Source organism: Physcomitrium patens, chromosome 2 (assembly GCF_059467195.1).
Source record: "Physcomitrium patens ecotype Gransden chromosome 2, ASM5946719v1, whole genome shotgun sequence".
NCBI classification, from domain to species: Eukaryota; Viridiplantae; Streptophyta; class Bryopsida; order Funariales; family Funariaceae; genus Physcomitrium; species Physcomitrium patens.
In genome coordinates, this window is record NC_143411.1 from 4,937,631 (window position 1) to 4,950,963 (window position 13,333).

Sequence of the window (13,333 nt, forward strand, 5' to 3'; positions counted from 1 at the left end):
ATTGAAGAATCAGGCCTTCTTGAAACATATTCGATGCAAAACAAATGGGAGAGGGCACTTGGATATTCAAGAATAATTCTATCCACTGAAAGCACAACCTCACGAGGTTAGAGCAACAAGTTCGAATGAATTGTGTGCATTTAACAAATTCTACTTGCAATGGTTACACAGATTCGTCTTTAACGGCATCACTTCAAGGCAACGACTTGTTCAGTAAAGAAATTAAGAATAAAGAAATGCCAGATTAAATTTACATTGTTTTTGAAATGATTCCCATGCTCGCTGAATTGGATAATTTGGATTGTTGCTTTGGTGGTATTACAATGATAAGAAAAACACGTCTCAAAAGTGTAGGAATATTTTGCTTTAAACAACTTCATGATCTAATGGTGCATTTAATGATGAGTATTGATCAACTAGTAATACATTTGTTGTCTTACAAAAGAAGTGGGCTCGAGAGAAACAGAGTTCCAAACAAAAACTCTCAATCAATAGAGCTATTAATGTGCGATTAAGAGGATCATCACTGACAAATTCAGTGGGAGACAGAAATTTACACTTCGAGACTCTTGGAGGAAAGCAAACAAACAAATAAACAAACTCGATTTCTATCCTGAGAGAGCTGCGAAGCAAGAATGAATGCAACAATTCAGACAGAATATTAACGGTAGAGGAATCTGAAACCCTCATTTAGACTTGTGTTTCAGGCCAGATTCTAGAAGGTTAAAGGAAACAAGTCGAAAGAATCACGAAAGGTTCTCACTCATAGAAAACCTGTAAATGCCGGCGAGTATTTTCTATGGACATGTAGCATCTTGTGCAGAATCACTACCACATGCGCCTAGTGCAATCTCGCGAGAATGTAAATGAATCATCGAACGTCGCAACAAATGTCACAGTAAAGCTCACAATAAGGACCACGCTAGAGCGGTGAAGAGTCATCAAACTTCACGTTCGCTTCGGAGGATGCCTCTTGGAAGAGGCTCTGTTGTATGAAACCACCTTGCGCAATTCGGGTGCGCCTCGCCCCGCCGCTGCCCTGTCAAACGAGCGCAAGCGTGACATTCTCTCTGATTTACTACCTGGAGTTCCAGTGGCGGTGGGAGTGGGTTCGTCGTAGACCCAGTATGCGTCGTCCTCCTCCCCTTCAATGAAGTCATCTTCACCTTCGGAACGATCACTGCCACCATCAACAGATCCCTCCTCCTATTGTAACAACCACACGGCATGGTTAACGTCAGAGTTCTGAACGTAGCATCTGGGTGTTGAAAACCAAGTATTTGGCACATATTAATTAACAGTTCACAGCCAATTGTATGATGCCAGTAAATGAACGTTCTGTTTGTGGAAAAGTGACAATTATCGATTGTTATGCAAAAAATGAAGAGGATTCATGGGCACGTTGACCATCTTACATCGCTGTCTTCCTTCTCGTTTTCAGGAGTTTCCTTTTGATTCTTTACCGCTTCTTCCTCCTCATCGTACTCGTCTTCACTTCCTGATACCTCTGCGTCCTTCGATTTCTGCAGGAAGTATATTTCGTCGCTACGTTAGAGGCAAGATGAAAAATCCAAGCCGGATGGATGCAGTCACCGAAAAACTATGAACATGTTCACGCGCTGGTGAAGGACATTACCTCATTCAGAGGGGTTTTCGAAGAGCTACTTCCGGCTCCATTCTCCTCCTGAACGGCGGCTGAAGAGGGTTCTTGAGGTTCAGAGGTCTTACGGGGGTCCTTTTTAAGCCATTCATTTAAATCAAGCTCACCAAACGCTAATCGCACGGGTTCAGAAGAAACCACCGATAACGGTCCTACCATTGGCGTACCAACACCTCTAGACTCGAAAAGACTGCCTGGAGAAGGCCTTGCGACCTGAATAACAAGCGGCCATGCCTTCTCCACTGTTCCATCACATCTTACGACGGCCAGCAGATTGCGTGAGGAACTCTTGCGCTGAATCAGCTTGTACATATTCTTGGATCCCAAGGCTGATGAGGCGAACTGTTTGTTATACTCATCGTGAATAATTTTCGATGATTTTGTTTTCGGGTCGAAGAGGGACTCTCCTGCCTCTCGGCGGCGCAGACAGTTGAAGATGGTGGAGTGAATTGCAGCCACACTCTTGTCGACGTTCGTGTTATTGACCTTGGGAACGAAATGCTTATCCGCCCCTCGGCACAGGTAGTCTTGAATGGTTCTTATGTTTTTTATGTACTTCACGTACTTATTTTTTGTTGGATCGGTTGTCATCTGTTTTGCACGAACAGCAAATCTTTGCATGTGTTTTTCTTCCTTGGCAATGTACACCATGAATGGAATAATCGAGGGATGTTTCTTCATCAGTTTCATCTGCAAAAACCAAGAGTAAGAATACGGATTACCCTCTACAGACTACGCAAGAAATCGAAGGAACTAAAGGGCATAAATCGGTAATCTGAATCAGATTTGCAATGAAGGAACCGTATCCGAGCTTCAAATTATATACTTACTACGAAGTTGATACTTAAGTGAACACCCTCCACGACAACAGATTCCTTTCTCGACTCCCAAGATGTAATCAGTCGATCAACACTGTCCACTACCATTTCACTTTGAGCTTTATATCCTTCAATTGCCATAACCTTGGGATCTACCGACTCACTCGCGACTTCCAACTCATGAGAACTACCCTCAGATGTATCTCCAGTGTTATTAGGGCCTTCAGGAGTTTCTGTGTTTGCTGCAGCCGTTTTGAGAGCAAGCTTTGCCAACATATTCTCTCTCTTCACACGGATTGCTTCTGCCACAGCTTGGGAATCCAGAAATTCTCCAGCATGGTAAGTGGAAGCCCACAACAATGGGTTTTCCTGCTCACTAATAAAACCTCGCATCATGTGCCGGACAGAGTCGGTGGATACTACTGTGGTCACCCCAAGCCTTTGTCCCTGCAATTCTCACAAGATTTAGGGGTAGTCGATTAGGGTCTGAAATCACCGTTACTTTGACAAATCGTGCTATGAGAGGTATATGGGTCACTATCCTTATTGCCATCGTCATATGAATATCTAGCTACATACCAAGTACAGCAACACGCAACACACTGTAGAGCAACTCACTGAAACACAGGGAGAGAACGTACCAGCAGTGTCGCCAATGTCGACTTGCCACACCCACTTGTTCCACACAATAGAACAGTGACAGAAGATCTCTTCTCACGAATACTGCCACATCAGGGATCAAATCCATCATCCCTTTTGAAACATCCCCCCAACAAAAAAAACACCATTACAATTTTCGGGTGTCATTAGTTATAAATAAACATGAAATCCTACTTCGACTAAGGTAGATCTAATTATATAATTTATCTTATCAAATGAGCGTGTAGGGACTAAGCGTGAAAACGCATACCGGCAGGCGACCATGAGATCCATACGCTGCTTGACTCCATGATATTTGTACTTCTTAAGCCCGTCGCAAACAACATCGAGGAACTTTTCTCTGGGTACAGTTGCTGTAGAGCGCTTCTTTAGCGGTTTGGGGCTAACCACGAACCCTTTGGGATCGTACAATGTTGGCTTCTCGTCTTTTTTTGGCACCTCATCCAGACCTGGGAACCTGGCTCGCTTGGGTTTCTTGGGAGGCATTTGGCTCATGATCACTTCAAAAACCTGATCACTTATCTGCACAAACCCATTACTTTGAAGTTAATGTCTTGCAGGTCAGAGCCACTCTGACATGCAACACTAGTCCCAAATCTAGGTCATTCATGTGACTGCTTCTAACTAGAAGTTGTAAGTTCGTCTAAACTCCCCATGAAACATAGCATCCCGAGACGATGCATGTTCCAATGTAGAAATGTGCCTTTTGGCACGTTCATGTACCAAATTTCAATTTCTGCTATGGCGATACCCTAAGCTGTGAAAGGCGACATCAGGTTGCACAATCAGAACTCTCATTTCCAGTAATCTTAATACCTTCGTAGCATGCCGAGCCTTGCACCCCATAAACTGAAGAGTACTCTGAAGCATCCCTCGCGTATAGCGGTGGGTCGGCCCTTGCTCTCCCTCCTTGGCTCCTGGCTCTGGATCATCTTGTACTAGAATATACAATAGTTTTGAAGCTGCTTGTGGCTTTTCCACTTTCGGTGTTACGACCTGTGCCATGATGATAGTGCTCACCCACTTCCCTCTCAAGTAACGATTTCACCTTCAAAACCGCAGATGAACAAAAATTAGAGATAACAATTAGTAACTATGGGGAAACTATGATCTACTTTATTCAGATCTTCAGGGACAGTACTATTCGGCTTCCTCAATGCAAAGGTGAGGGAGATTCTGCACCGAACACGTACATGAAAATGGGCTCTTTAGAGCGGCGAGGAAGTCGAAATTACACACCTAATGACAAATTTTACTCACGATGTAGTTGATGTCTTCCAAAGAACCAACGAACGGGATCACTATCCGCTTCCTCGTCTATCCCCGACTAACCGGGAATCTATGTGACTGTATTTCGACAATTATCACGCCTCGACATCCACTTCTCCGTGGAAACCACAGAAATCGCTCTGCAACACTCAATAGAGGTTAACACTTACGCTACATGGATCTTAAAGTTCGCAAAGCACCCAATCTTACCCAGGTGCAGATTGGTTACAACAGCGACAGTGATTCCACAGGCTCGCGATGGCACGAAAGCTCCCCACTTTCAACTAAATGCCAACCTATCGAGGATTTTAGATCTTAAACCCTTCAATGGTAAGGTTACAAGCCTCTGAATTGTAGCAAATTCGACACTTAGAAATACGGACTAATAACTTCAAGACCCGCCCATCCCGCCAGCGAGCAAACGATCTAAGACGGCTGTACGACTACACTGATCATCGTAATACTCTATTCAATAAGCAGGAGTACGAAGCCGACATCTCCGACCGCCATCTCCAACCCCGTCACCTGTTGAACTCCCGCACAATCCACGCAGACCACTCTGCAGCGAAGAGACCTACCTCAGAGCTTCCACGTGCCGCGACAAGCTAGTCGCAAATTCCTGGATCTGAGAAACCCAACTCAAAAACCACACGCAGCTGTTCCTCATTCACGTCGAGGGCGTCTCCTTCATCAACAATCCATCCTCTTTCACACAAAAACACACACTTCTCCACGCGGCCTGTCTAGCTCTCGGAACAATGCCTCTTTCACGTCTGGCCGACTATGCACAGTTTTCCAGGTCTGCCCGCCCCTTCCGGGCAAGTGAAAATATTTCCAGGCACCGATAAACTTGTCACTAATGAGCTGAGCTCATTCTGCATGAAGCAATCATCATTAATTCAACATTAATCTCAATACATGATAAAAAAAAAAGAAAAACACCGTGAGCAGGTTTTTATAAGTTATTAAAAAACTTATAATAACAAAACAAAACGGGTATATTATTATCAGTGAAATCATAGGGGTTGATAAAAAAAAGCTCTGAGTGTTGGGGACAACAAAATGATTCGATTAGTAATAGAAATAAGAAACGGTACACTTCAAGTCAAATTCATGTTGAACTGTTAAATTTAAAAAAAAAAAAAAAAAAAAAAAAAACCCGAATATGAACCCGTTTGACTTTATATTTCAAATGCAATTTTTGTATCTACATATGTATATACCTATACAATGTATACATACGCCTGAAAAGGAAAAGAAAAAAGAACCAATGCTTCATTTCCTTATGTTCCAAAAGAGCTTTATCAGATCTGCAGATACGGCAAAAGCAGCATGTACACACAGCAAACGTTGTTTAAATGGGGCAATGGAAGGGGGCTGGGAAGCACGGAGCCATTCGCCCAGGCCGGCGGAAGAAGAATACGCGGGCCGGGTCCCGGTCCTGGTCCCCGGTGGGAGGTAGAAATTGACCCGGGATTCCACCAACCCCCTGGGCCGACAATCCGGAGGGCACGTTTCCGTTTGGGAACGTGGGGTGTCCTTCCACCAGGATCGGGATCCAGTCAAAGCCTCTGCTGGAATCCTCGAGGCCCACTCCTCTCTCTCGTGTTCGATTCATGGGGAACGATACCCGACCCCGTGGATTCGGTGATTGAGGAATCTGAATCTAGATTCCGATTCTGTCATGGTAGATCCCCTTGTTTCTCACCCCTGCTTTCGTGCCGTTTCCCTTTACTTTTCCTTTTACTTTAAAATGTGTTTTATCAAAGCTAATATTACTTACGAACAGAGTGAGATTTTTGTTTACAGTCGAATGGCTCCTGATTCCAAATTTCAAATTGAATGCAGGTGTGGAGCAAGGAAACATAGTTGGGGTAAGGAGTAAATTGAACGGTCGTTTTTATTTTTTGGAGAAGGTTGGGTTGTGAAGCATATCCCTTGCTTCTGAACTTAATCCCCAAAATACAAAGAACGAAGAGAATGAAGAAAGGGGTCTAGGCTTGAACAAGAAGCAACAAGAATTGTTCTTCCGCTGGGTGGGTTGGTCTTGTTTCATGCTCTTCTGCTGAGAGCCGGTTCGTCGTTGCTAGTCATGCATGGGCGGCTGCTCGAGGCTCAGCGACATCATTGACACATAGGACTGTTGGTTGCACCATCCAAGCATCTCCACAGGAGAGGAGGAGCAGGAGTAGGATCACGAGCGCTAGTGTGGTGTGAAATGCTACTTGCACATGGAGCAGTTCGGGGTTTCGACTTCGGACTTTCTGCAATGATTCTGCTCGTTTCAGAAAATCTCATTAGGAAGTCAGAACCATGGCATCCTCCGGCAGCTGGTTGTTATGAAATCAAGCTTCTTCTTTTTATTTATTTATTTATTTTTTTTATTTTTTTCCTTATTTTCCCAAAGCCGTGTGGCCAGGTTTAGAAGGCGTGCGTCCAGCCTGTGTGGGTCCTACCTCATAGCCGCGTGCCTTGACTAGCCCTCAAGACATTCGTTGCTTCCGGATCTCACTCAGATGCAGTGAATGGCACCATCGTCGCCCTCCTCACGCCCCCACCCCTCTGCTCCCGAGATAGTTTTCTGCACGTCAACATGATGCCGGAGATGTATGACGATTCCACGTAACGGAATTGGCTTTGCTCTTGTGTACCTACAAGTTTGTTAACAGAGCCTGTCTCTGTCACCTCTCTCTGTCACCATGTACTTGCGTATCGAGATTCTGGCAGAGCCTGTCGAGCTGCCACCAACTCTCCTTCTCGGGATTCAAAGAGTTCACCATGCAAAAGGGATTCAATTAGAAATCCTAGTTCAATTAGTGCTGCTAGGAAGAGCACAATTGGCAGGATGAGAGCGCAATTCTCATGCAACGTCGGCGTATTACAGCACTGGATGTCGAAGCGGACGATAGTTTTAGTGGTGGTCAACAAACAACAATTCAGTGTACGCTCCAACATTGCTAGGGTTGAAGAAATGTTATTCTTCGTAATTCCTAGAGTGGACATCGTAAATGCGGATTCGATACTCCCCACCATCGAAATGAACTCAATACACAAGGCATTGGATAAGCTGTTAGACGAGAAGCGTTTCAACAGCAGATGCGGACAAAGCAAAAGAAGGCAGACCCATTTCGTTGGTTACGTAGCTGCTTCTGTGCAATCGCTCTCAGAAACATATTGAAGGTTAAAAGCTGCGACCAGTAAGTTAATCCTGCAGGGATTGTGCGCTGCTTTTAGTCTTTCACAAGATCACATCCACTCGAAAATAGTAATATTCAAAAAAAGAAATGTCTGGAGAAATATTTGGACATGGATGGAGTGAACAGACGAAAATAATGGATTGGAGTTCCTTTTATTCATTCCTTGCAAGTTGCAGGCCCACGGACTACCGCTTTGTTGCGCAATTGTAAATGTGCGAATGAACGTAACGCGACTTGCCTGTTCATACGCCCTATGGCTATTGGCTGGGAAATCTACCAGTTGCAAATCGCTGAGGTCCAGCTCATGTGGAGCCTGTAGCAATCAGAGGAGAAAGTGAGGTATCTTGTCAACTCATATCCTTTCGGGCTGGAAACCTTGTTCTAAAGGAGATTACTTTGTACAAGAGATCGTGATGCTAATCCAGCTACTCTGCAAGACTCGATGTATCAGAAATCCAGGTCCTCTGTTCTCTCTGGAAATGACATGAACTTCTCCCTCTCCCCAATGCGATAAAAATATGGGCATTTTCAATTGTTTTTAAACAGAAAAACCAAAAATGAGAATCAAAACACTAGGGTTTGCTTGCTTTGATTGCAGTGACTCAATACACAGGATGAGCTGGAAATCCACTGCTTCAGTGATGCCATTTGCATATTTGACTTGTGGAAAGAGCACGTGCTTAATAGTCGAAGTCGTCGCATGAGCCACTGCTCATTCGTGTGGATTCCACAGCAGCCCACCGAAAAGGTACTAAAAATATCATGTCAACTAGATGAGAGGATAGATTTCCGTGACTATTAAGTAAGTGATCCCTCCCTGAAACCCTGATGGAGAAGCGAAGTCTAGCGCTTACACCGAGTCTTGCAAATTTTCCTGCTTTTTTCCTGCTTAGCGGCACAAGGACATTAATCTTATCAGGAATCGAACACACGACATTGTACGAGCCCCCCGCCCCACAGTACGAACAGTCTGCAGCCACAAATCTTCAATCCTTCAAAACCCAACTCCAACAAATCATCCGTTGCAGGTTTTAAGAGACTACGGGACCGGCGGCATTGAAGCGTTTGTGGAGAATTCGTCAATGCATGCTTAGCAGCTGGAGTAGAAACTGCATCTGATTGCGACATAATTCTACGCCAGCTAAAAACAAAGGAGCGACCTGTCCGATGAACTTGATCATTGGTGAGCTTTCCATATGTACCAGAACGAACTGTCGGCCGCTTGCCGGATAGCTTGAAACAAAAGGATTTAGCTTCAGAAACTCTTATTGTGGAGGGGCACCCAGTGCTTGTGAATCCGTCTCACAGCTGTGTCTCGCAGCTACAAGAAAAAAGCTCGCGGTCTACGTCGATCCAAGTCCTTGAGGATGGTGCAGTTGAAGCCCAGAGCGATGTCAATAAACAAAAACAAAATCTTACGACGCTGACGTCGTGAGTCACACATTCGTAGCATTCTGGGGTTGAAGTTTTGAAGTGGGATTGGAAGGTAAACGAAATTTAGGTTAATGTGAAGGTTTGACTGGACTCGGATGCGAGTCGGTTTGGCAAACGATTTTGAAATAAACCATGCATTTTCTAACAACTTGTGGTGAGCATTGTATTTTGAACATTGCAAGTAGTCAACTAAAATATAAGAAAGATGGCACTAAATTTATTTTTAATTAATCTCCTTAAAATTGGGCTTGATGGTAAATATGAAGTAGCTCTTTCATGCTCATTCCTAGGGTAGCATGTTAGTAGGCTCCAAACTCATTCATACGGTAGCATTTAACATGAATAAATAAATAATTAAAGCATTAGATTATACAATTAATCAAAAAAAATCACAAAAGAAAAGACTAGTAACATATTGATATTGATATGATTTGATATTGTATCAACTATAGTAATATGAGCTGCTCAAATAGATTGACAATGTATATTACTATTGAGTATGTATTATGCTTGTGTTACTTTTTTGACTATTATTTTTGCTTTAACTTGAAAAACCAAATAATAAAATAAATATATTTTATTTATTTATTTAATATTTATATACACAACTTGAGATGTTATTTTAAAATATTTATACTTTTTATATATATATATATATATATATATATATGTATATATATATATATATATACTAAAATTTTATTAGTAAGATTTTTATAGAAAAGATATATTTTTTTGACTTATTAGTTAGACTAGATAAAAGATTTACATTTTTCTCATCATGTTTTTTTTTTTTTTTTTTTTTTTTTTGGATATAATATTATATATTTTTTATTTGGATCTAATAAAAAATTTTAAAGTCTTTTGTAGAAGATATTTTTTTTCAACATGTTTCTTCTTACTTCTAGTTATTTCTATTTATTTTTATTTTTTAAAGTAATATAGGCATCATTTACATAAGCTTTGGATATTTTTTAATAAAAGATTAAATATGACAAAGTTATTAATAAGTTTATTATATCTAAAGAAAAAATTATATAATTTATGTATGTAAAAAAATACAAGTATAATCAATGACTTGAATACATTCAACAGGATTTTTTGTGATTTGATAAGTATTAATGTCAAATTAGATCATGATGATAAAGCTATGTTGATATTGATTTTGTTGCCTCTATAATTTGAGTATTTGGTTACTACTTTATTATACAAAAAAAATATAATAGAGTTGAAAGAAGTAATTTTTGTTTTCATTTAATGAGATGAGTAAGAAATCAAACTTTGAGTTTTTTTACATTAATACATTCTTTGTAAGAAGAAATAAAATAAAAAAGTATTAAAAATAAATAAATAAATTTAAATAAAGAGCTTAATTTTTAAAAATTATAAATCAAGTAATATAAACGTGAAAAATATAAAATTTTAGAAAATTTTATAAAAACTATAAAAAAATATTAAAATAAAGACAAAGTTTAACTCTTTAAACAATCTTATTTTATATATTTAAATAGAAATTTCAAAAATATGATCATAATGAGTATAAGAAGTGATAAGTTTCTAGATGTATAGATCTTTGATTTGATGTTTTCATATCATGTGTATTCTTAAAATATTGGTTTTATTATTATACTTTATATGATGAAAGAAGTATATTGATAGAAGCTAATACCATATGAGATTGTAGAAATTGGCATGGTTTACATTAAATATTTGATTGAACTATAAGAATATTTATTGATATTTGACATATTCTACATTTAAAGAAGAACCTGATTTACTTGGATACCTTAGATTCCATTTTCTTGCAAATGGAAAACAAAAGATAGAGTTCTAAAAAATTCAAAAATAATATATAGTCATAAAGGATAAGAGTATTAGATACTTGTATGAAATTATAAGAGATACTATTTTGTGTAAAGCTGGTATTGTATCTAATTAAGAATAAAACTTAGTGAATATGAGTTAATTTTGGCATATATATAATAAAAAATTAAATCAAAATTATTATTTGTTTAAAAATTAAAAAACCATGATGGAGTAGAAAACCATGAGAATCATAAAATATTTAAAACTTGGAAACTAAAGATATTATAAATAAAATCATTGAATAAATATAAAATAATTATCAAAATTGGTGAAATATTTTATTGTCTTACTAACTTGTCAAAAAAATAGAATAGAAAAAAGGTTGTATTTATTAGAAAAAAACATAATTTAAATTTAATTAGATTGGATTAAAAAAGAGATTTTGGACTAAAATTATTTTTATTTCTAATTCTTTGATAAAGCTCTTTTTTCTCTCATTCTTTCTAAAATTATTTTTATTTCTAATTTTTCTCTCTCTCTCCCTCTCTTTTGTTTGTTGCAATTAAATACAAGATCTTCAAAGAAATAAAGAATAATAGAATTTTAAATTACTGAAAATTTATAATTTTAAATAGCCAACATGTTTTATGTTAATTAAAAAAAAAAAAAAATAGATTTCATAGCTAGAAATTTGTTTTTTTAGATTAAAACAAATCAATGAAAGGATATAAAATGAAAAATATGATGGAATATTTATATTAAAATATAATTAATTATTTGAATAGAAAGAAAATTATAGAATATTTTATATTTTTAAAAATAAAAGTTGATGTTCTTGAATATTTATATAGTATAAAAAAGACTTTAGATTCTACTACACATGATATAATTGATGATGAAGAAAAATAATTTTATGATTTTTAGATGTCTATATATATATGTTTATATATATATATATATATTTATATTTATATTTATATTTATATTTACATATATATTAAAATATTATAGAGATTTTTTAATTATAAAAGTTATTTTTTTTGGTTTTGAATAGATATATCTTTCAAAAATACTTTCAAAATTGCCAAAAAAAATTATATAATGCTATATTGTAGCAAGAAGATATGCTAAAAAAGGATCCATCAATGTGAATGAAATCTATTTTCTTGCAATAAAAATTACTTTTATTTTTATGTTAATAGATTTCGAATATTATTTAAAAATTTTACAAGTGGATATTACTACTAATTTTTTAAATAAAAAATGAAATGAATAAATCTTTGTAAATAAGATTCGAAGATTTATAAGACTTAAAAAGGAGAATTTTAATTCTAGATTGAAAATATCACTATTTGGATTCAAATAAAGTTCCAAATAATAGTAAAGTAATTTGATGTCTTGATAATGAAGCAAAGATATACTTACTAAGATTCTTATTGTTATTTGTATTTAAAAAATATAAAATAGATTAACTTGTATAAGTATATTGTACTTGGTTGTGAATTGATGACATATAAGTTACAAAAAAATAAAATATTTGATATAGATAAGATAATAGTATAATAAAGTAAATATTTTAAAATAAAATATATTAAATATGTTCATAAAATTCTAAGTATAGATATCCATATATATATATATATATATATATATATATATATAAAACATGGAATTTGGATTTTGTAAAAAAAATTAAAAAAATATTAATAAATTTTGGCATAGAAAAAAAAAAAAAAAAAAAAATCTTTTACTTTAATTATCTTCAATATAATATTTGGGCACCAAGGATGAGACAAAAAAATCATTCTATTATTTTATAAGCAAGAGAAATGAATAATGTGAAGTATGTAATACTATGTATTTAGACCAAGCAACTTCTTTGTTATAAGTATAGTCATTAGATATGTAAAAAATCTAGAGAAAAATCATTAAAAGATAATGAGGTAGATATTTTGCAACAAGAAAGGCATTTTAAATATTACTTGATGTAAAACTTAAGAGATTAGAAAGAATTGGAAAATTTCTTGATGATGATTTTGCTAGAAACTTTGATAAATAAAAGATCTAAAATATTTTATATCTTTACAATGGTTAGTAGAAATTTAAGATAGAAGTCTAATTTAAATTTACTTAATTTTTTTAATAATAATAATAAAAAACTAAATAATTATTAAAGAATTTATTTTTAAAAAATATTCAAAAGACTTACAAATAACTTTGTTAAAATTAGACTATATTATATATTATGATAGTGATAATTCTATTCAAATTAAAAAAATAGATTTAATATATTTAATCATAACACATAGATACTAGACATTATAAAACTTTGAATATCATTGCTAATAATAAGGTCTAATTTGAAGGTACAGATACAAAAGTAAATGTAATAGATATATTAATAAAAGAAATAAGGGTTAAAATATTTAAGTTGTGTTTGAACATGTTAAGCATGAAATATACTTGATAGTAGAATATACATTAATATG

General features: G+C 36.4%; 1 protein-coding gene across 4 annotated transcripts; it reads right to left on the reverse strand.

The window, feature by feature from the left end:
• Nucleotides 1–468: 468 nt before the first annotated feature.
• On the reverse strand, nt 469–5,152 carry LOC112278690 (P-loop NTPase domain-containing protein LPA1 homolog 1). Of its 4 annotated transcripts, none has more exons than XM_090244301.1 (9): nt 4,986–5,152; nt 4,399–4,547; nt 3,955–4,186; nt 3,389–3,660; nt 3,120–3,201; nt 2,491–2,925; nt 1,637–2,350; nt 1,416–1,523; nt 469–1,206 (listed from the first exon to the last, which is right to left on the reverse strand). In XM_090244301.1, the coding sequence occupies exons 3-9, from the start codon at nt 4,141–4,143 to the stop codon at nt 949–951; spliced, it is 2,058 nt and encodes a 685-aa protein (XP_090100427.1). In that variant the 5' UTR covers nt 4,144–4,186; nt 4,399–4,547; nt 4,986–5,152; the 3' UTR covers nt 469–948. The 4 variants fall into 4 exon arrangements, with proteins under 4 accessions (XP_090100427.1, XP_090100416.1, XP_090100425.1 ...); XM_090244290.1 differs by having other exon boundaries at nt 4,378–4,547; nt 4,986–5,127; XM_090244299.1 differs by having other exon boundaries at nt 4,332–4,547; nt 4,986–5,127.
• Between the last annotated feature and the right edge of the window lie 8,181 nt (nt 5,153–13,333).